The sequence below is a fragment of the Choloepus didactylus genome, chromosome 17 (genome assembly GCF_015220235.1).
Source record: "Choloepus didactylus isolate mChoDid1 chromosome 17, mChoDid1.pri, whole genome shotgun sequence".
NCBI classification, from domain to species: domain Eukaryota; kingdom Metazoa; phylum Chordata; class Mammalia; order Pilosa; family Megalonychidae; genus Choloepus; species Choloepus didactylus.
Window position 1 is genome coordinate 3,556,904 of NC_051323.1, and position 23,338 is coordinate 3,580,241.

Here is a 23,338-nt window from a genome sequence, read left to right on the forward strand (position 1 = left end):
CAGGTTTCAAGAGACAAAGAAAAGTTGCAAGATGATTTCACCCTCCTATATGCTCAGGCTCCTGGTCCACTGTGTTTCAGTTGAGAGAAGATTTGCAAACTTGAAGACGCTATTTCTTCTGCAAAGTGATCCTCCTATTCATATACAAAATCCCTATATTAAAATAGGATTTGAAATAAATGCTATAAGCTCCTGTAAAAGTAAAGAAAAGTCTTAAAAAAATACTGAATTTTCCAAGGTGCAAGAAGGGAAAGAGACTTTCCTCTCCTCCCTTTCTTTAGATCACTTACTTTTTTTTTTGTTTGTGTTTTTTTTTTTTGTAGTTGTTTTCATCTTTTAAATTTTTATTTTATGTTAAACTTTTTATTTTGAAATACTTTCAAACTCAAAGAAAAATTACAAAAAGTATACAAGCCTGATAAAGAGAGTGCTAATCCCCAGATACCCACATCCAGGAATTTTTTTTAAAATTTTATTTTCTAAGCAATTTTTCTGGGATATATTCACTTCCCATACAATCATCCAAAGTGTACAATTAATTGTTTGCAGCATCATCATATAGCTGTGTATTCATCACCTCAATCAATTTTTGTACATTTTCATTACACCAAAAAATAAAAAGAAGAAAAGAAAAAATATCACCCAGAATATTCCATACTCCTCCACCCACCATTATTCATTTACTTTTTGTCCCAATTTTTCTACTCATCTGTTTATACAGTTGGTAATGGGAGTGTGAACCACAAGGTTTTCACAATCACATGGTCACACAGTATAACCCATATAAGTTATATGATTTTCTTAAAGAATCAAGGACACTGGACTGCAGTTCAACAGTTTCAGGTATTTCCTTCTAGCTCTTCTAACACACTGAAAACTATAAAGGTATATCTATGAAATGCATAAGAATAAGCTCCAGAGTAACCTCTCAACTCCATTTAAAATCTCTCAGTCACTGAAACATTATATTTCATTTCTCTTCTTTGATTACCACAATCAGATTTTCCCAGACTAAACAGGAACAGACCTTAGGAGGAGGGTGTAATCAGTATCAATATTCCTTGGGAATGAGACCCAGCATACTGTCAGATTTTCCTGTGAAGCCTCTACTCTCTGTGCTTTTCCTAACATTCAGAGCAGGTGGTGCTTGTCATCCCACAGCTCCCCACCAGTGTAAAGAGAAGTGCCTTTAATTCTCAGCAGACACTGCCCCTCACAGGGACCAAAAGTGAATAAGAAGCCAAACATAAGCTGTTTCTGTTTTCTTTCCCCCAATCTCTGAATTTCCCCCAATTCAGTCTGAATTCTCTGAGGGAGGGGTGTCACTTGAGCTGGTCCCTGCTATCCTCTTTTCTTAAGGAAGATATGGCCCTTAGGGAATTGACTCCTTCATTTGACTTCTTCCTTTTTCTCTCCGACTCTCTTAACCCCACCCTTGCCTGGGTCAATGCTGATAGTTGAAAATGCCTGAGCCTTTCTCTAATGAGCTACTTGGAATGAGAGGAATGAAAAGAATAAAGAGCAAAATCCCCCTTTTAAAGCCAGTCCTAACCCCTCAGTTTCTCCAGTCAAGAGCCAGAGTTGGGATCCAGTTCTACATGGCCTGTTTTGTGATACAGCCCATTTCCAGTATTCTGACCTCAGCCAACTCTGAAAGCCTCTGGTTTTATGTATTTATATTTTTTCCTTTAGCTCCACCACTCTCACCCAGGAAAGACCTCAGTGTAACTTTCCCACTTACTATGGTTTTATCTGTGCTGGTAGCTGGTATTAGGTAGTCCAAATCTGTTAATTCCCAAGTGGATTTGATATTATGTACCATGAGTAAGAGAAATGCTTTTTTTAATCAACATTGTATTTGATTACCCTGTGGTTGACTCTTTTTCACAAACATTGTGTTTGTTATTCAGTTTTAATGTACTGGCTGGTGTTGGGATGTTGGCCATGGCCAATGTTTAAAAAATTAAAAGTCCAAAATAAATTTCTGGTAGCACTTGAATATCTCATATTTTACTTCATGCATTGTTTCAAAGATAATAACTCAAATCTAGAGATTTCTTCCTCATATATCAAGGACTTAGAAGCTTCTTGGAAGAGGAAGCCCCTTGAATAGTTACCTCATCTTAGAGGAATTACCAGCGTTATAATAGATGTTCAAGAATGTAATCTATTCAGAATGAACTCAGTCTATATCATCAGTTAGCAGCAAATATTTTTGATAACTACATTTACCCAAAAACCTCTCAAAGTGAAGTGTTTGAGGGAAACACTAAGCTGTTAAATTTCAATATTCTGATGTTTCATTCTGCAAACTGAGTTTACTGTTAAAATAGAAAGTCTTTATCTTCTTTAAAGACAATAATTTTTGACTATCTGAGTGCAGATTAGAGTGATATCTGTGTTTATTCTTTGAGCCTTTCTTCTATAACTCAGTTATGGAGAGGGCTTTGACAGAATTCATTGGGTTTCTGGAATTGAAAGGAGTTCAGGGGCTATGGGTAGGACAGCTGGGTTTGGATACCAGCCCCTGGGGTGCCTCTTACCAGTGAGATGACCTTGGGCAAATGACATCCTCTAGTTGAACTCCATATTCCTTGTTTGTAAAATGAATGAAACTGCCTCCCAAGGTAGTGAGGAGAAATAAGTGAGACATTGGGTGTGAAAAGTACCAGCAAAAGAGCCATTAATGTTAATTTCTCCCCTCTATCAATATATGACATTGCTAATCCCCATTCTGTAGGACAAAACATTGGGAGATGATGCAATATCTTGGTTTTAAGACTAAAATGCTTTGTCACAGTACTTTCTTTCTCCCAAATATTCTAATGTGACTATAGGTGCAACAACCATGGACTGTGCTCAACCCAGACCTCACAAAGATAATGTTTCAAGAAGGGCCAGAGATAAATTAGCTTGGAAATATCCCTTTATGGGTTCCCACCATGACTTGCAAACACATATTTTGTCTTTATCAAATCTTGACCCTCCATAAACCAGTCAGGAGTTAGTTTGAACAAAAAGAAACTTCAAAGTCAAGTCTACTGTTGAAGGATTGTATGCATGGGTTGTCATGTGCCAAAGTTCTACCCAACTAACACTAGAGAGATCTTCTGTATTTTCCCACCAGGATTCCAGAAGCAAGGACTTTAAAAATAGTAACTGACATCACAAATCTCAGCCACTGTACCAAGTGCTGTGCTTAACCCTTTATATAGAGTAACTCACAACATCATCACAACAAGCCTCTGAGGTCAGCTCTGCCATCTGTGCACTGGAACATGAGCTTCAAGGGGTAGGAAACTTGGCCTGACTCATTCTTAGTCCAGAACATAAGGCATAGGTGGCACAATGCATGAGTGTTTAATGAATGAACTCCACTTTACATTTAGGAAAAAACTACAATGTAGAGTGGTTATGTAACTTGCCCAGGGTTGTGCAGCTAAATGAGTGAGGAGACTGGTGTTTTGGGAGCCAACACAGCCAGGCAGCATGTCCTTTAATCCACCTGGGGTATGCTATGCCTGGCCTCCCCAAATCCAGAGCCTCTTTTCAAGTTCTCCAGAAAGCCAACCTCTAGACTTCTGCTCAGGATGCTGGAAACACAGCCATCAAGCTGCACAAGGCTGGGGAGGGGTTTCAACCTAACTGCTTATGTATGTATGTGTGTATTCACATCATAATTTTCTGACTTCTTCTTAAATCGGCTTTTAATTAGTTACCCTGGTTTCACCCCCATGTGTACCTCACTTTCCAAGGTACCTGGTGTGCCTGTTTGGATATATTATGTCCCCCAGAAAAGCCATATTCTTTAATGCAATTGGTCAGAGAAGACTTATTATTCTTGATTAGGGTGGAACATTTGATTGAATGCTTTCATGGACATGTGATCCAATCAACTGTGGGGCAGAACTCAGATTGAATAATTTCCATAGAAGTGTGGAGCACACTCAGAGTGGGTATTGAATAGTTCATTGGACTATTTAAGAGAGCTCAAGAGCTGATACAGATGCTGATGCTTGGAGATGTTTGGGGATGAATCCCAGAGTTTGCCCTAGAAAAACTAAGAAAGGAGGACCCCCAGATGCTTAGAGGGAAACACCCTAGGAAGAATAATCAAGGATGCACCAGAACTGAGAGAGAGGAGCAAAGACAAAAGCCCAGAGATATTTTTGAGAAAGCCATTTTGAACCACAACCCAGGAGCAAAGGGCAAGCAGACACCAGCCATGTGCCTTCCCAGCTGACAAGGTGTATCAGATGCCATCAGCTGTTCTTTAGTGAAGGTATCCTTTCATTGATTCCTTAGTTTGGATACTTTTATGGCTGTAGAACTGTAAATTTGTAACTTAATATATCCCTTTCATGAAAGCCAATCCATTTCTGGTATTTTCCATATTGGCAGCATTAAGAAACTAGAACACCTGGTATCTCAATTTCCTAATCCTTACTGGGGTCCTGCATCTTGAAACTTACCTGCTTAGTTTTCTACTTTCTCTGATCTAAGTCAAGGGACAACATGGTCATGCTTACCCCTGAATTTAAGACAGCTCACCTCCAGAACTGAAAGACAATAAATTTCCATTTGTTTGAGCCACACAGTGTCTGGTATTTTGAGTCAGCACTACTAGGAAACTTTGTCACCATCTGAGTAGCAACTTGGCCACTTTGTGCAAGTAGGAGAACAAAACACAGAACAATTGGCTGTATCAGAAGAGGCAGCATCACATTGTTCACCCACCACCATCTGAGACAAGGAGGATTTAGCAGACCACGATGAAAAGGAAAGGGGCCAGAGAAAGTGAGGACCATAAATGCTAGTCTCTCTCAGATTTATGCACCTGTTTAACTTAGAGGACTCTCTACCACACATAGATCTCATGAACTAAGACCATGGTAGAAGCTGGGAACAAAAAAAAGTAAAGGTCTTTAAATCAGTCTAGTTTACTTTTATGCATCTCTTCATAATAACATTTTATTAGAAACTAAAATCTTGGGGAAAAACTCTAACCTAGAGAGGATATATGGACAACTGATATAAGCAGGACAGTTTCAGACAAGCCTGGGGAGATCAGCTTACCTTACACAGGATTGAACTCAACCACAGAAAATAATGACACAAGGTCATATGATCATCAAGGATGATCACTCTTTTCCCATATTAGATTCACATCAGAATCAGGGGAATGCTTTTTAAAACTATGACTCTTGGACTACAGTCCAGTCAAATTGTTCAGATTTCCCAGAATTTGGACTCTATGTTTTAGCAAGTTTCCAGACTTTTCCTCATAGCCTGGGACTGGGTATTTGGAACCAACACAGCATTAACGAAGTAGCCCCAGTGGCATTTGATTTTATGAGCATTAAACCACATGTGTAAAGCATATCACTGATGATCATTATCATTATTATCCAAATATCAAGGTAATACAAACCAGGCTAAAAAATGAAAAGTATGAGTTTAATATAAAAAGTTAGAATCATGGTTCTGCTTTATTGAGCAGTGTTTGAAAATGAAAGATGGGATAGAATATTTAAGATGAGAGCAGGTAAATAATTGGAGAAACTGAATATCCATTGGATTGGTAGCTAGAGGATTTGTGAAATTTGAAGGTACATTTTTGGATGTTTGTGGTAATGAGAAAGAAAGCCTCTAATACAATCATGTCTGAATACTGGTAACTGTATAGGTTATCCCATTTGGCAAAATCTTTGCAGATGTGATTAAGTTAACAATCTTTAAGTGGGAGAATTGTCCTGGCATATCAGGCTGGTCCCTAAATGTCATCATATATACCCTTATAAGAGGGACATTTGCCCAATGGAAAATAAGGTGATATTAGGACAGTGGAGACAGGAATTAGGTGTTGGCCTTTAAGAGTGAAGCAAGTCAGCACAAACAATCACAAAAACCAATTCCTCTCAGTCAACCTATTAACATATGTTTCTATGTCTCTGCTCAAATCATGGCTGATAAAGATTTTAGTACCAAGAGTGAGTTGCTACTGTAACAAATAACAATGCTCCAAGTATTTTACATGTATTGACTCATTTTGCCTCACAACTTTCTTCCAAAATAGATACAATTATTATGTCCCATCTATAAGAACAACTCATTACAGGGTATGAGTGATATAGTTAATTACTCCAGTCCTCAAGGTGAGGAAGGACCAGAACATTAAAAAAAATTAGATTCCTGAGGTACCAAGGTCTTGGGGAAGTCTTTACTGATTTATAGATAGGTTTAAAGGCTAAATAAACAGGGCAAGATGGCAGCATAGAGAAGAGTGGAATTTAGTTAATCCACTGGAGCAACAAATAAACAACCAGGAACAACTAGTAAATAATCTGAAATAACTGCTGGGGGACAACTGTGACTGTCCACACATCATACACCTACCTGGTTAAGGAGGAATGCCTGAGATTGTAGCATAAAATCTGTAAGTAAAAACTGCATAAATGTGCTGGGAGCCCATTACCCCCATGGAATGCTGAGCTGCAAAGCCTCACTGTGGTAGAAAGCACCACTCTCTGAGCAAGTGAATATAGCTCAGCCCAGCTCCAACGGGGGTTTTAATTAACAAATGAGGACTGCTGAATATATGCTGCAAACATAGTCAAACTGAGGCTTTTGGTGATGACTGACCTTAAAGAGTGAGAAGACACCTGTGTCCTGGTTGTGGGAGCCCAGAAAACCAGGTAAAACCTGGCCAACAGGTGAAATTGGGGGGCAATGGACTGGATCTGAAAAGGGGCTTCCTTACCCTTTTCCTCTCTCTCATCCTGAGTGGTTTGGCAGAGAGCATCTCTGTCATTTTCAGTTCACAGACCTCTGACCCAGACAGCAGTGGACAAAACAGAGCCAGAGACACAAATGACCTATTCAAATAAAGAAGATAACTCCCTAGGGGGTGTATCTTCCTTAAGAGGAAAGAGGTGGGGCCCAGCTATACTACCTGCCTTCCCTTTAGAACCAGACTCCAGAACCTGGGGGAAAAGAGCCAAAAGAGAAACTAAAAGGGCCACAACTCCTTATACCAGTTAGGAACTTACAGACTGACAGGTAAAACAAGCCAGGAAGGTTAGGAAGAGCACAGTGGCTAGAGACCTCACAGGAAAGTCTGTGAATCTCTAAGACACACCCACAGGGAAACTTGAAACTGAATATAACCCCATTCTGAGATCAGAACTTGCTCTGGTCTGGGAAAATCTGATTGAGGTAAACAAGGAAACCAGATGCCTAGAGAGCAGTAAACTAAAACCTATGCTAGGGAAAATGAAGATATGGCCCATTCAAAGGAAAAAAATTACACCTCAATCAAGATACAGTTGAAATATTGTCTTACATGTATAGAAGAATCTATTAAAGACTTTCAAAGAAATATGCTAAATCACATCAAAAACCAAATCAAGTTCAGAGCAGATATGCTAAAGAGTAGAAGGATATAAAGAAAACTGAGTGAACATGAGGTAGAATTTGAAAGTCTGAAAAAAAAATTACTTGCAGAATCCATGGAAATGAAAGGCAAAACATAAGAGATGAAAAACGCAGTGGAGACATACAACAGCAGATCTCAAGAGGCAGAAGAAAACACTCAAGAACTGGAGAACAAGACAACTGAAGTCCTACACACAAAAGAAGAGATAAGTCAAAGAATAAAAAAATATGAGGAACATCTCAAGGAATTGAATGACAACATAAAATGCATGGAAGCATGTCATGGGTGTCCCAGAAGGAGAAGAGAAGGGAAAAGGGGCAGAAGCAATAATAGAGGGAATACTCAATGAAAACTTCCCATCTCTTATGAAAGACAAAATTACAGATCCAAGAAGCACAGTGTACCCCAAACAGAATAGATCTGAATAGGCCTATGCCAAGACACTTAATAATCAGATATCAAACATCAAAGACAAAGACAGAATCCTGAAAGCAGCAAGAGAAAAGTGATCCATCGCATATAAACCTTGTAAGAGTATGTGCAGATTTTTCAGTAGAAACCATGGAGGTAAGAAGGAAGTGGTGTGATATATTGAAGATACTGAAAGAGAAAAAGCACCAACCAACAATCCTGTATCTGGCAAAACTGTCCTTCAAATATGAGAGAGAGTTTAAAATATTTTCTGACAAACAGACAATGAGAGAATTTGTGAACAAGATACCTGCCAAGAAGAAATTCTAAACGGAGCACTACAGACAGATATGAAAAGACAGGAGTGGGAATTTTGGAACACAATTTTGGGTGATGGTGTCACAGCAATTTAAGTCCACTGAACAAAGGTGATTGTGAATGTGGTTGAAAGAGGAAGATTAGGAGCACATGGGAAACCAGAAGGAAAGAGGAAAGATTAAGACTGGGACTGTGTAAGTCAGTGAAACCTAGAGTGCTCAACAATTGTGATAAAATGTTCAAATATATTTTTACATGAGGGAGAACAAATGAATCTCAACCTTGCGAAGGATTAAAAATAGGGTGGTATTGGGGAAAAATATAATGAATGCCAACTAGAGACTATAGCTAACAAATGCATAGCATGATGCTTCCTTTAACCTAACAAAGGCAATATACCAAAGCTAAATGCCTATAATAGGGAGATGTAAGGTAGAGGTATGGGATTCTTGGCATTGGTGATGTTGTCTGACTCTTATTCTATTTAGGTTTATTTCAATTTTTCCTTTTGTTGCTTTTCCACTGTCATGTTTTATTTTTCCTTTCTTTTACTTCTTCTTTTGTCTCTCTAACTTCTTTGACTCTTCCTCCTTCTTTGTGGAAGAAATGGAGATGTCCTTCTATAAATAGTGACGATGGTTGTGAACACATAAATACATGATTATAATAAATAATAAATTACCAGAATTTATGCAATGAACATTATTTTAAAAGGAGAGGAAAAATCCACTTGGATAGCCAGAAGGAATGATGGAAAAAAATGAAAGTGGAAATGTGAAGATTAAAGGCACATTCTCTCTCATGCTACCCTCCTTCTTTCTTTGCTGTCTCCACTAGGAAGGAAACCCCTCTCATTTTAGGGGCTAATGCAGCTGGTGACTTTAGTTGAATGTAATACTCTAAGTTTTAATCACATTTCACCACAGTCACCACTGGAATTCTTGACTAGATTATCAAGAAAGTAGGCACATTCTGATCTTAGTATAAGAATGGAAACATGATAAAATATCCAAGAATAATGTAAGTGACATCAAGTGCTTCCAAAATGAAATTCTGCCTTTTACTCTTCCTCTTCCTCATTTTCAGGGTGATGGTGATGGATGACCTTTAAAATTAGGAACATTTTTATCATATGGATATTTACCAGATATGATGGGATGTGCACAGTTTAATGACAAAATAATTTGAATGTAAACTCTTGGTTGCATGCAGAAAGTGTAGAAATGAGGATCCCTGCAGAGTGCAAGTCCTCATAGGTATTAGTGACCAAGAATGTACAATAGAGGACTCAATATGGTCATAAATCCCTTGGACAATTAACATCAATTACTGTGAGAAATGCCCTGGAATTCTTCCATCACTTTCCATGTTAGTAATATTTACTTTACTCTCAAGTATTACTATTGCCAAAGTGTCCTCTCTGCAAATTCCATGGTGTATTCAATTTCACGATGTCAGCGACAGAGGCTACCTGCAGCAAATACATTGAAAACAGTAATTTATTAGAAATTTGTTGGGAAAAAAGAAAAACAATTATACTTTAATAGAGACACTGGGAAGGCTACAGTACTGGGCCCAGGTTTATGCATCCAATAAATCCTGCTGCTGAACTGGTCCAGTGAGGCACCTGTGTCCTGCCATGAGCTGACTCTGCCATGTGCTCCACTGACATTGCTCCTGGGGGAGTCCAGATACTGCACTGGTTCCTTGGTCATTGTGCTCTTGCTGCCCACAGAAGCTTTTCCCAAGCTGGGATGAGGTGAACCCCCAGCTACACCAGGAGCTCTAACAGGGGACAAGGTGAAGCCATATGTCATGGAACAACTTTCTGGGGTATAAATTTTACAAGAATGTTTCACATAAATCCTTTACATTAAAATCCAAATACATAAGAATAGATGGCTAAACTTGTTGTTATTTCTGTGAGTAAATGACATGATTCAGAAGACATGGTTTGCACAACACAGACTAGAGTGGAGTAGAGGAAGACACATTTTTCTACAGCTCATTGTAAAGAACAGAAATCATTTCTTATCACTTATAAATAAATTAATTTATAATACTTTTATAATAAATATACATAAGGGATTTTTCAACCTATGTGGTGTCCCAGTCTTCAGACACTAGAAATGGTGTGATAAGGTGGAAAAAGCACAAAATTAGAAGTCGAGAGACCTAGTTTAATTCTCAGCTCTGCCATGAACTAGGCAAGTTGACCTGGGTTAATACATTTCTGTCTTTGCCTCTAATTCTTCACATCAAAGGGCATGATAGAAAATTTCTAAGGACTTTTTATTTTTTACTCTCTCAGTAACTGGGATGAGGAATGTAGCTGAGTGGCCTCTCTTAGAACTGGAGAACATTAGTGCAATTACCAGAAGGCATGGGATCCTGCAGTTACAGAGAAAGTTCACCTCTGATTTCATACCAGTATTATTGTTATACTCACACTGTCCTACTTGTCTACAGGAGGGTGAAACTGCAAATAAATTGGACAATAGAATTCAGCCATGAATTAGGGAATGAAGTTGGAAATACATGACAGGCCAAAGATTATAAAATTCACAAATATATGCAGACTAAACAACACACTCTTAGAAAGCCTGTGGGTAAATGAAGAAATCACAAGAGAAATTAGTGAATACCTTGAGGGAAATGACAATGAAAACACAACATATCAGAACTAATTGGATGCAACAGAGGCAGCATTGAGAGGGAAACTTTATTGCCATAAATGCCTATATTAAAAGAGAAGAGAGATGCATATTGAGGAATTAACTGTGCACCTGGAGGAACTAGAGAAAGAACAGCAAATAAACCCCAAAGCAAAAAGAAAGAAAGAAATAACAAAGATTACAGCAGAAATAAATGAAATTGAGAACAAGAAAACAATAGAGAAAATCAATAAAACCAGAAGCTGGTTCTTCAAGAAAATCAATGAAATTGATGGCATCCTAGATAGTCTAAATATATATATATATATGAGGAAAGAAAGAAAGAGAGAGAGAGCATATGCAAATAAATACAATCAGAAATGGGAAAGGAAACATAAAAACTACTGACCCTTTAGAAATAAAGGAATAATAACAAGATTCTATGATCAACTATATGCTAACAAACTAGACAACTCACACAAAATAGACAACTTCCTGTAAAAGCATAAACAACAAACATTGACCTGAGAAGAAATAGACAACCACAACAGAACAATCACAAGCTAAGTGACTGAGTCAGTCATCAAAAAACTCCTGAAAAAGAAAAGCCCAGAACCAGGTCTCTTCACATGTGAATTCTGCCAAGCATTCAAGAAAGAATTAATACCAATTCTGCTCAAAATCTTCAAAAAAATTGAAGAGGAGGGAAAGCTACTGAACTCATTTTATGAAGCCAATATCACCCTAGTATCAAAATCAGAAAAAGATACTACAAAAAAAGAAAATCATAGACCAATCTCTTTAATGAATATAGATGCAAAAATCCTCAACAAAATAATTGCAAATAGAAACCAGAAACATATTAAAAGAATTATACACCACGACGAAGTGGGGTTTATTCCAAGTAGGCAAGGCTGGGTCAACACAAGAAAATCAATTAATGTAATACACCTTATCAATCAATTAAACAAAAGAATCACATGATCATCTTGATTGATGCAGAAAAGACATTTGACAGAATTTGACATCCTTTCTTGATGAAAATACTTCAAAGCATAGGAATAGAAGGGAAATTTCTCAGTATGCTAAAGGCAATATATGAAAAACCCACAGATATGCACAATGGGGAGAGACTGAAATCTTTCCCTCTAAGAACAGGAACAAGACAGGGATGCCCACTCTCACCATTGTTATTCAATATTGTGCTGTAAGTTCTAGCTAGAGCAATTAGGCAAGAAAAAGAAATAAAAGACATCCAAATTGGAGAGGAAGAAGTAAAACTTTCACTGTTTGCAAGTGACATGAATCTATATGTAGAAAGTCAAGAAAAATCCATAGCAAATCTTTTAGAGCTAATCAATGAATACAGCAAATGACAGGCTACAAGATGAACATGCAAAAATCTGTAGTGTTCCTATACACAAGTAATGTGCAACAAGAATAATAAATTTTAAAAAATGCCACTTACAATAGCAACCAAAAGAATCAAGTATTTAGGAACAAACTTAATGAACACCATAAGTGACCTATACAAAGAAAACTACAAGAAACAACTGAAAGAAATAGAACAGGATCTAAAAAAATGTAAGAACCTACCATGTTCATGGATTGGAAGACTAAATATAATTAAGATGTCCACTATACCAAAACTGATTTATAGATTCAATGCAATACCAATTAAAATCCCAACAATTTACTTTGCAGAAATAGAAAAAGCAATAATCAAATTTATTTGGATGGGCAAGCTGCCTTGAATAGCAAAAAAATCTTGATAGAAAGGAATGAAGTGGATGTCTACCAGTACCTGACTTTGAAGCATTTTACAAAGCTACGTTTCTCAAAACAGCATGGTACTGGCATAAGGACAAATATACTGACCAATGGAATCAAATTGAGTGTTTAAAAATAGACTCTGGCATCTATAGGAAATTGATCTTTGATAAGGCAGTTGAGCCAAAGCAACTGGGGTATAGCAGCCTCATCACCAAATTGTGTTTGGAGAAATGGATATCCATCTCTAAAAGAATGAAAGAGGACTCCTGTCTCACACCTTATACAAAAATTAACCCAAAGTGAATCAAGACCTAAACATAAGGGTCAATACTATAAGAATCTTAGAAGAAAGCATAGGGCAATTGTGCCAGTTTGAGTGTATTGTGTCCCCCAAATGCCATTATCTTTGTAGTCTTGTGTGGGGCAGAAGTTTCGGTGTTGGTTAGATTTGCTTGGAGTGTGCCCCACCCAGCTGTGGGAGATAATTTTGATGAGATGTTCCCATGGAGGCGTGGTCCCACCCATTCGGGGTGGGCCTTGATCAGTGGAGCTATATAAATGAGCTGACTTGGAGGGGAGGAAAGGGAGTGCAGCTGGGAGTGATGTTTTGAAGAGAAGCAAGCTTGCTAGAAAGGAACGTCCTGGGAGAAAGCCATTTTGAGGCCGGAGCTTTGGAGCAGACGCCAGCTGCCTTCCTAGCTAACAGAGGTTTAGAGGATGCCATTGGCCATCCTCCGGTGAAGGTACCCAATTGCTGAGGTGTTAACTTGGACACTTTGTGGCCTTAAGACTGTAACTGTGTAGTGAAATAAACCCCCGTTTTATAAAAGCCTATCCATCTCTGGTGTTTTGCATTCTCCAGCATTAGCAAACTAGGACAGCAATATTTAAAGATTTGTAATAAGAGGTGGTTTCCTATACCTTAAACCCAAAGCATGAGCAACCAAAGCACAAATAGACAAATGGGATCTCCTCAAAATCGAACACTTTTGTACATTCAAGGACTTTGCTAAAAAAGTGAAAAGGCAGCCATCACAATGGGAGATGATATTTGGAAATCACATATCTGATAAGGGTTTCATATCCCAAATATATTAAGCAATCCTACAAATCAACAAAAAAAAGACAAACAACCCAATTTAAAAATGGGCAAAAGACATGGACAGACACTTTTCTGAAGAGGAAGAACAAATGGCTCAAAAACATATGAAAAATTGCTCAACTTCACTGGCTATTAGGGAAATGTAAATCACAGCCATAATGAGATATCATCCTACACTACCAGAATGGCCATTATCCAAAAAATAGAAAATTACAAATGCTAGAGAGTATGTGCAGAAAGAGGCGCACTTATTCATTCCTGGTGGGAATGTAGAATGGTGCAACCAGTCTGGAAGACAGTGTGGAGGTTCCTCAGGAAGCCAAGTATAGATTTGCCATATGACCCAGCTATTCCTTTGCTAGGTATATACTCAAAGGTACTGAAAATTAAGACACAAATGGACATTTGTAAACGTAGGTTTATTGCAGCATTATTCACAATTGCCAAGAGATGGAAGCAGCCCAAATGTCCATCAATTGATGAGTGGATAAACAAAGTGTGGTACATACACATGATAGAATATGATGCAGCTGTAAGACAGAACAAAGACATGGAACATACAATAGCATGGGATGAACCTGGAGGACATTATCTTGAGTGAAGTTAACCAGAAACAAAGGACAAATACTGTATGGTTTCTCTAATATGAACTAACATTAGTGAGCAAACTTTGAGAATTAAAAGCTGATAACACAGGCTACTAGGAGAGAGATAGAGGGTAGAGATCAGGTATTTGATCCTGAAGAATGACAGAATGTTCAAGCGGGATTGATTGTATAGATCCAGAAAAAGCATAATACTGTCTGATGGTAGCACAATATTGTAAGTACACTGAACTAAAATGTTTGTGAGGAAGGCTGAAAGAGGTGGGATAGGGGAGTGTATGACACCAGAGATAAAGACAGCTGTTGAAGACTAGGACTATATAACTTGGCAAAAACTGGAGTGGTCAATGACTGTTACTAAATATACAAATATAAAAATATTCTCACACTTGGGAAAACAAATGAATGTCAACCATGCAAAGTGTTGAAAATGGGAGGGTATTTGGAAAAAAAACATAATGAAAGAAAACTGGAGTCTATGGTCAACAGTGCATAGTAATATGCTTACATTAAATGTAACAAAGGCAATATACCAAAGTTAAATGTGTATGAGAGGGGGATATAAGGGAGGGATATGGGATTCTTGATAGTGGTGTTGTTTTCTGTCATTATTAATATATTGCATTGTATGACACTTTATTTTTCTTTTTATGACTATCTTTTTTATTATTCACCAAAAAGAAAAAGTTTTTCATAGTAATCAATATGTTCACGTGCTGACTCGGTAATAAATGTACAACGATATGATGATACCATGAACAACTGATTGTACACTCTGGATAATTGTATGTTATGTGTATATATCTCCATAAAATTGTAGTAAAAATATAAATAGCTGCAAAAGTGCTGGAGAAAACATGGAGAGAGGGATGTACCTATTTACTGTTGATGAGGTAGAATGGTGTAGCCTTTCTGGAGGTCACTGTGGTGGTTCCACAAGAAACTAAGTACATGGGGGTCATAAGGTCCTGTAACCTCGTTATGGGGTATATACTTGGAAGATCTGAGAGCAGAGACATGAATGGACATTTGCACATTGGTTTTTGTGGAGACAGTATTCATGATTTCCACTGGTGGAGGTGGCCTAAGGGTACACTGACTGAGGAACAGAATGGTGAACTGTGGTGTATGGATGCAATGGAATATTGAGCAACTATGAGAAGAAATGAAGTTGGGAGACACACAAGAAGGTGAATGGATCCTGTAGACAGCATTTTGAGTGAAGTGCACCAGAAAAAAATCAAACACTACAATCCCTCCCAGATATGGACTAACTACAATGTGTAAACTCAGAATTGAATCTTAGAGCACTGCCTAACAGGGAAATGATTGTTGTAATGGTCCCTAGATTGTAAGCTCTTACAGCAGTCAAATCTATTCATGAATTGTAATGGCTATCTCCAAACTCTGAGACATTGATCCCTTGGTGTATAATCTGAATGGTCTCTGGAATATTGGGTATCTCTGTGACACCTGGAACTCAGAGCTAGAGCTCAGCAGATACGAATGTCTGTATTAATGCTTAGAGTAACAGTTTAAAAAACAGCTGAAAAAGAGCCCAGTCTTCAATTAGAGATATTACTGTAACAGATCTGGTTAAGGCTAGGGCAAATCAGGCCAGAGGGTAAAGGTTGAAACTGACTGTGTGTTAAAACTTCAAATTCCATGTGAGAGTAAGGGAAGAAATGTTTATTTGGAGTAGGATCTATATTTTCTAAACAATATAACTTCTACAGTCTGTTCAAACACCACAATTACATGGAACTTTGAACAGGAAGTGAGATGTGGTAGGTCTATATAGGTTAAACTGAAATAGCAACACCTCCCAAAGTAATTTGGGTGGAGAATAAAAATATATATTCAGGGCCCCCCTGAGGAGCTGCGGGAGGATGCAGAGGTGTTGGACTTCCTCACGTGGATTCTTGCTGATGTTCTCACAAACACTGGGGACTGACAACATGACGTGCTGAGCCCTCTGTCCTGGGTCTTGCAGCTATGAATCTTGTTAATGCAAAGGAGAGGCTAAACCTGCTTATAATTGTGCCTAAGTGTGTCCCCCTGAGTGCCTCTGATTGCTCAGATGTGGCCCTCTCTCTCTAACTAAGCCACCTTGCAGGAGATCTCACTTCCCTCCCCCCTACATGGGTCCTGACTCCCAGGGGTCTAAATCATCCTGGCAACACAGGATATGACTCCTGGGGATGAATCTGGATGTGGCACTGTAGGATTGAGAACATATTCTTGACCAAAAGGGGGATGCAAAATGAAATGAAATAAAGCATCAGTGGCTGAGAGATTTCAAATGGAGTTGTGAGGTCACTCTGGTGTACATTCTTATGCATTATGTAGGTAACATTTTTAGGCTTTAATGTATTGGAATAGCTATAAGTAAATACCTGCAACTACCAAACTCCACCCAGTAGCCTTGATTTTTGGAGAAGATTGTAGAACAATGTAGATTACAGGGGGTGACAGTGTGATTGTGAAACCCTTGTGGATCACACTCCCTTTATCCTGTATATGGATGGATGAGTAGATTAATGGGGACAAAACTAAATGAAAAATAGAGTGGGATTGGGAGGGATGTTTTGTGCATTCTTTTTTATTTTTATTTTTTATTCTTATTCTGATTCTTTCTGGTATAAGGAAAATGTTCAAAATAGATTGGGGTGATAAATGCACAACTATATTATGGTACTGTGAACAGCTGATTGTGCACCATGGATGATTTATTGGCATGTGAATATATCTCAATAAAACTGAATTTAAAAAATAATATATATGTATATATATATATGAATAAAACCTATAAGCTTTACAACCTGTGATGTCCATTATGGTAGCTATTAGCCATGTGTAGCTATTTAAATTTAAATGGATTAAAATTAAACAAAATTAAAAATAAAAACAACAAATTGGGCCCTAAACCAGAGTGTCAGAGAAAGAAATTTATTGGACCATTAATTTTATCTACCAATTCAAAACATGCAGATGTCAATCAAAAAATCATGCAAAAGATGTGGATTCTCAGACAGAATGAGGAAGCAAACAATTTCAGGACCCTGTGAGGAGGAAGCAGCTGGGGTATCTGCACTGACAGACCTACAGCCCTGGGGCAGAGGTTTATGTCCAAGGCTGAAGCACTGTGGGCGGATTGCTGTTTCCTTGCATACAGTAATAACTTGCCACATCCTCAGGCTGGAAACTCCTGATGGTGAGAGTGAACTCTGTTCCTGAATAACTGCCACTGAACCGGTCAGGGACCCCAGAGAACCGGGTGGATGCATCATATATGAGTGATTTAGGAGCCTGTCCAGGTTTCTGCTGGTACCAGCCTACATCATTGCTAACACCCTGGCTGGACTTACAGCTCATGGTGATGGTCTCTCCTGGAGACCCAGCCACAGAGACTGGAGACTGGGTCATCACGATGTCCCCACTGGCACCTGTAGTCAGAAAAGTACATAGATCACACAACAAATCACAAATATATGAAATATATATCTAAATGAAGGCTTTTTTCATGTATTATATATAATCAGACCCATTTTATATAAAATAATTTGTTCACTGTACATGTTAAAAACATTCTCCAACTTTATAAACATTCACCTGAGACCCAGAGCACCAGGAAGATGAGGAGTTGGGACTGTGACACCATCTTGCTCACCATCTGGTGCACTCAGGCCCCATCTCCAGGGAAACCCCATTAATAGAGTCTGAGCAGCCAGGCCAGTCCCAGAGGAGCCCATGCAAAGCACCAGAGAGTATAAAGGCAAACATGCCTGTGCATGGGGTTGTGAAGACATGTAATGGGAGGAAGGAAATACAAATATCATTACCAGAGGACATGTGTTTCTATTCCTGCAAAAGTCCCAGAAATGAACTTAACACTATAATTTTCAATAAACCAGAAAAATTGCCAAATAGTAAATATTTTATTATGAATTGTACATTTCCAAATCTCCTGCAACCATCTTGATAATACAACATTTTGAAACAGAATATGTGTATCCGTAATATAAAAATTTGACAGTATTTGAGCCTTATAAATGTGGTGCCAGAAAATATGTGCTATCTAATCAAATCATTGGATAAAATAAGGATACAGTGTGCAAATTATATGACCATAACACGCTCTTCTGAATTTTAAATATGTATTTGAAGTTCCCTTTGGACATTTCAAAGGCAACTCAATGTGCCCAAATCTGGACCCCTAATATTTCCCTCAATACAAATATTGTCTCCAAAAATAAGTATCCAGAGACCTACAATTCAACCTTGGCACTGCCCTTCAGATGAACAAGGTGCTCAAATCACAAATGAAAGGATTAGCAGAACTAAGAAGTAACAGCCCCACCTTGTGGTAATTGGTAAAATAGCTTCAGCTCCCAAGGTCTCATAGAGCTCGTTATTCATTTAATCGATCCTCAAAATCAATGATATTTATAGAACTATGCAAATAATATCATGGATACTTCTAGGAATAGAACATTAAGTTATAAACAATTAAAACAGAAGCCCTCACCTCTGAAAGCTTTTATTTTTCTGGGAGAGACAGACAATAAACAAAGGACATTTCTGCAACCCACCTATTCTGCTTCTCTGAAATTTCCCCCTGTAGCAAATTCATCACCCAGGACAAGTGGGCAATGTGTGTCCAGATCCATTTCATGGGAATCCCTCACCATGAACAGAGTCAGAGGAAGAGAGAAAAAATTGGGGCACTTTAAAAATTTTATGTGTTACAGAACTCTTGCTCTCCCATGATTTAAACCCTTCCTGGATAGAAACTGCCCTAAATCCCAAAGAAATGTCCATGGATGTGGAGTGTCCTAAAGCATGTATTTTTCCAGTTATGCTTAATAATGACTTTATTTTTCCATAGTTTGTCTCCCTATGAGCTCATCAACTTATGTGAGGGCTCCTTACCAGGATTCAGGAATTATGTGGTACCAACCCATATCAGCCATGAAGATATTTCTACTTGGTCAAAAGTCAACTGTGTTCCTTGTCCACCACATCTTTGGGTTTAGAAGATGCAAATACTTTCTTCAGATTTGCTTTCATCCCCCATGTGTTATTTTTCATACTCTTCCATGTACTTACACTTAATATACATTCTTAAGTGTACTTACTTAAATTTATACTTCCTAAATGACAGGATTCCTGCTTTAATACAAAAGAATCTCCTTGCCAAGCCTACAAACATTAAGGAATATGAAACAGTCATGGAGGACAAGATGACAGCCAGGATGTGTCATGCAGAGTGACTGGGTCACAAGGGATCCAAAAATGGGATATGGAATGTCCTCTTTGAGGAGGGGCAGTTGACCTCATGCATGAATAAAGTAGGAAGTCAGTGTGCAGAGCTCAGGGAAGAGCACCTCAGAAAATTAACATGACCTGGGAGAAGAGGATCTTGGATACTTATGAAAGACAAATGAAACTATGAAAAGGAGACAATGTGATCATCTTAGGGAACAATTAAGTTTGGATGAAATCTTGGGAATTAGATTAACTGCAGTGAGAAGGATGGAACAATAGTTAGGATTATATTATAGTAGATACTTCTTAGATAACTTTGTTGGCATCAACAGTGTCAGAAAGTGGAAAGTTTGGAAGCTATTTCCGTTTCCTTGCCAGCCGAGAAACTAGTTCTTCTATCCTCTCCTTCTCTGAAATTATATAGTGATGTTTAAAAGTGAAATTGTGCAAACCCTCTACATTGCCAAAGACACAATTGGGGCCAACAATTTTTGGTAAATGATAAAAATGATATTGTGGTGAGTAGAATCCTCAGAGGGCACTGAAGGTCCCTGGCTGCTGGTACATGCACAATTACTTCCAGTTTTCAAACACTGATTTAGGTTCTGCTCTGAAGGGATTTTGCATATGTAAAGAAATCTGTTGACATTAAGAAGACAGATTACCCAAGAGGGCCTGTCCTTTTCAGAGGAATCTTTTACACCTTGTTGTACTGGTCAGAGGCAAAGAACTCAGTAATATTCTGATATAAGAAGGATTTCACCCAGCTGCAAATATCTGATGTTGTCTATGGGGTCTAGGGAGCCAAGTGGCAAGGAATGAGGACAATATCTGATGTCCATTTTAGCCACAAATGATTTTCGATGTGTGTTATGATCCTGATATCCACAGGATCATGGCTGAATATTATGCTCTGAAAACACTGGTAAGAACAGAATTAGTTTTGAATATGCTCAGGATCTGTCCCATATTTGAATACTTACTTGGCCATGTTCTCCAACAACTGAAGGAATTTTTGGCAGGGCTCTGTGTAAGAGAGGGAGGGATCTGGGGACATCTCAAGAGCACTGGATGACACTGCTGTCAGCACATTTACCAAACAGCCCAGAATATTTCAGATTCCCAAATACAGATGCCTATTTCAACACAGGAAAACAAAAGAATATTTGAATTGTTGTCTTGATCTAAAAAATAAAATGTCTTATTCTCCCCCTTCACTTAGAATTTATGATTCTAACTACCTTCCAAATGAAATTTAGATAAAATTCAAGAGGTGATCCTATTATATATTCACTTGGAACAGCTCACACTATCCCATGCCCTTACCTGGGAACACTCATCAGAAGTGAACCTTTGCAGACATATCATCAAGCTGAGCAAGTTATAAAGCTTGATTCACACACAGCCAGCTTTCACATGCTTCAGGGTTCTCAAACAATTGTAGGGGGTCTATGGGAATCACATTCCCCACTGAAGTTACAGCACCCCAATGAAGGTGCCCTAATACTTTTTTTTGATAAATGAATGTATGTGATGTGTTAGCAAATTGTTAATATAGAGGAAAAAACTAATCAATGTTGAAATAATGAGAGCTGTTGACAAACTGTTAGAATATTGATGTGTAGAATACAATGTCATGTTATTCATTTCCAATGGTGGCATTTCATCAGCAGTGACCATGGGATTCTTCTGTAGAGGTCACCCAAGATTTCTGTTATTAATTCATGAAAACCAAATGCATCATGGTGTCCTGTATTGGATCTGGAACAGGAACAGAAAATTAGAAAAAAAAAATGGTTAAATCAAAATAAAATTTACTGTGCAGTTAATATTATTGTACAAGTGTACATCTCTTAGTTTGGCAACTGAACCATGATTATATAAGATGTTACCATTGTGGGAAATTGGTGAGGGGACATGGGACACTGTACTATTTATTCAACATTTCTGTAAATCTAAAATTATTCCAAAATAAAGACTTATTTTAAAAAACATGGAAGTGGGAGGGAGAAAATATGGCATCACAGAGAGAAGTGGAAGACTGTTAGGCCCCCAGGGAACAATTCATAAATGACCAAAAAACTAGTAAATAACCAGGAATAACTGCAGGGAGACAAACGCGATTGCCCACTCATCATCCACCAACCTGAATTGGGAAGAATGCCTGAGATCACAGCATAAAATCTGTAAGTAAAACTGTGGACCCGCACTGAGAGCCGAGAGCCAAGAGCCCCTCCCTCACAGAAGCCACACAGTGCTAGAGAACAGCACTTTCTGAACAAGCTAGCATACTGCAGCCCAGCTCCATCTGGGATTTTAATGTTAACTGCTAAATACAGACAGTGAATCCTCAATGAGAAGACAGAGGCTTTTGGGAACAACTGAACTTGGGAGAGTCAGGGGACATATCTGTCTCAGGATGAGAAGCCCAGAGGCTGATGGATGAACCTGGGAGCTTTTCTGTCCCTTTTGCTCTCTGTGGAGAAAACTGCAGCCACTTTCATCCCACAGCACTTTGCAGTAAAGACAGACTCAGCTATTTTAAAATCAAAACACTTTGATCAGCAGAGTCAGAGAAAGAAAGAACTTCCTGATAGGCAGTGACCTCTTTGAAGGGGACATAGCTTCCCAAAGGAAAGGGAGGGGCCCAGATTTACCACCCACCTTTCCAGAACCAGACCCCAAAGCCTGGGGGAGGAGAGCCACAGGCCACACCCCCTTACACAGGCGGTGACAGACTGCACCTACCAAACAGAAAAACACAGGTGTATTAATCCTCTAAGGAAAACCATCAGGGAAACCAGATACTGAATATTTCCTCCATCTGTGACCTGAACCTGTTCTCATCTGGGAAAACTTGTTTGGGGTGGCCTAGGAGGTCAGATGCCTAGACAACAGAAAACTACAACCTACACTAACAAAAATGAAGCTATGACCCAAAGGAACAAAAACATACACTTCAACTGAGATACAGGAATTTAAACAACTAATGCTAAATCAATTCAAAAACTTTAGAGAATATTTCACAAAAGAGATAGAAGCTGTAAAGAAAACACTGGGCATATATACCACAGAAATTGAAAGTTCAAAAGAACAACTAGTAGAATCTATGGAAATGAAAGGCACAATACAAGAGATGAAAGACACAATGGAAACATACAACAGCAGACATCAAGAGGCAGAAGAAAACACTCAAGAACTGGAGAACAAAACACCTGAAAGCCTACACACAAAGGAGCAGATGGAGAAAATAATGAAAAAATATGAGCAACATCTCTGGGAACTTAAAGATGAAACAGAGTACAAGAATCTATGTATCATTGGTATCCCAGAAGGAGAAGAGAAGGGAAAAGGGGTAGAGGCAATAATAGAAGAAAATTTCCCATCTCTTATGAAAGACATAAAATTACAGATCCAAGAAGTTCAGCGTACTCCAAATGAGAATAGATCTGAACAGGCCTACGCCAAGACACTTAATAATCATATTATTAAATGTCAAAGACAAAAAGAGAATCCTGAAAGCAGCAAGAGAAAAGCAATCCATCACATACAAAGGAAGCTTAATAAGACTATGTGCGGATCTCTCAGCAGAAACCATGGAGGCAAGAAGGAAGTGGTGTGATATATTTAAGACACTAAAAGAGAAAAACCTCCAACCAAGAATCCTATATCCAGCAAAGCTGTCCTTCAAATATGAGGAAGAGCTCAAAATATTTTCTGACAAACAGACAATGAGAGACTTTGTGAACAAGACACCTGCCCTACAGGAAAT

The 23,338-nt window shown here is 38.4% G+C and overlaps 1 gene segment (V, D, J or C); it reads right to left on the minus strand.

Annotated features, from left to right (window-relative positions):
- Positions 1-17,997, minus strand: part of LOC119512815 — a 42,440-nt gene extending 24,443 nt beyond the window's left edge. Inside the window, 3 exon segments of the V gene segment in view lie at positions 12,333-12,344; positions 17,443-17,744; positions 17,911-17,997. Of these exon segments, the coding sequence occupies positions 12,333-12,344; positions 17,443-17,744; positions 17,911-17,971 (375 nt within the window).
- Between the last annotated feature and the right edge of the window lie 5,341 nt (positions 17,998-23,338).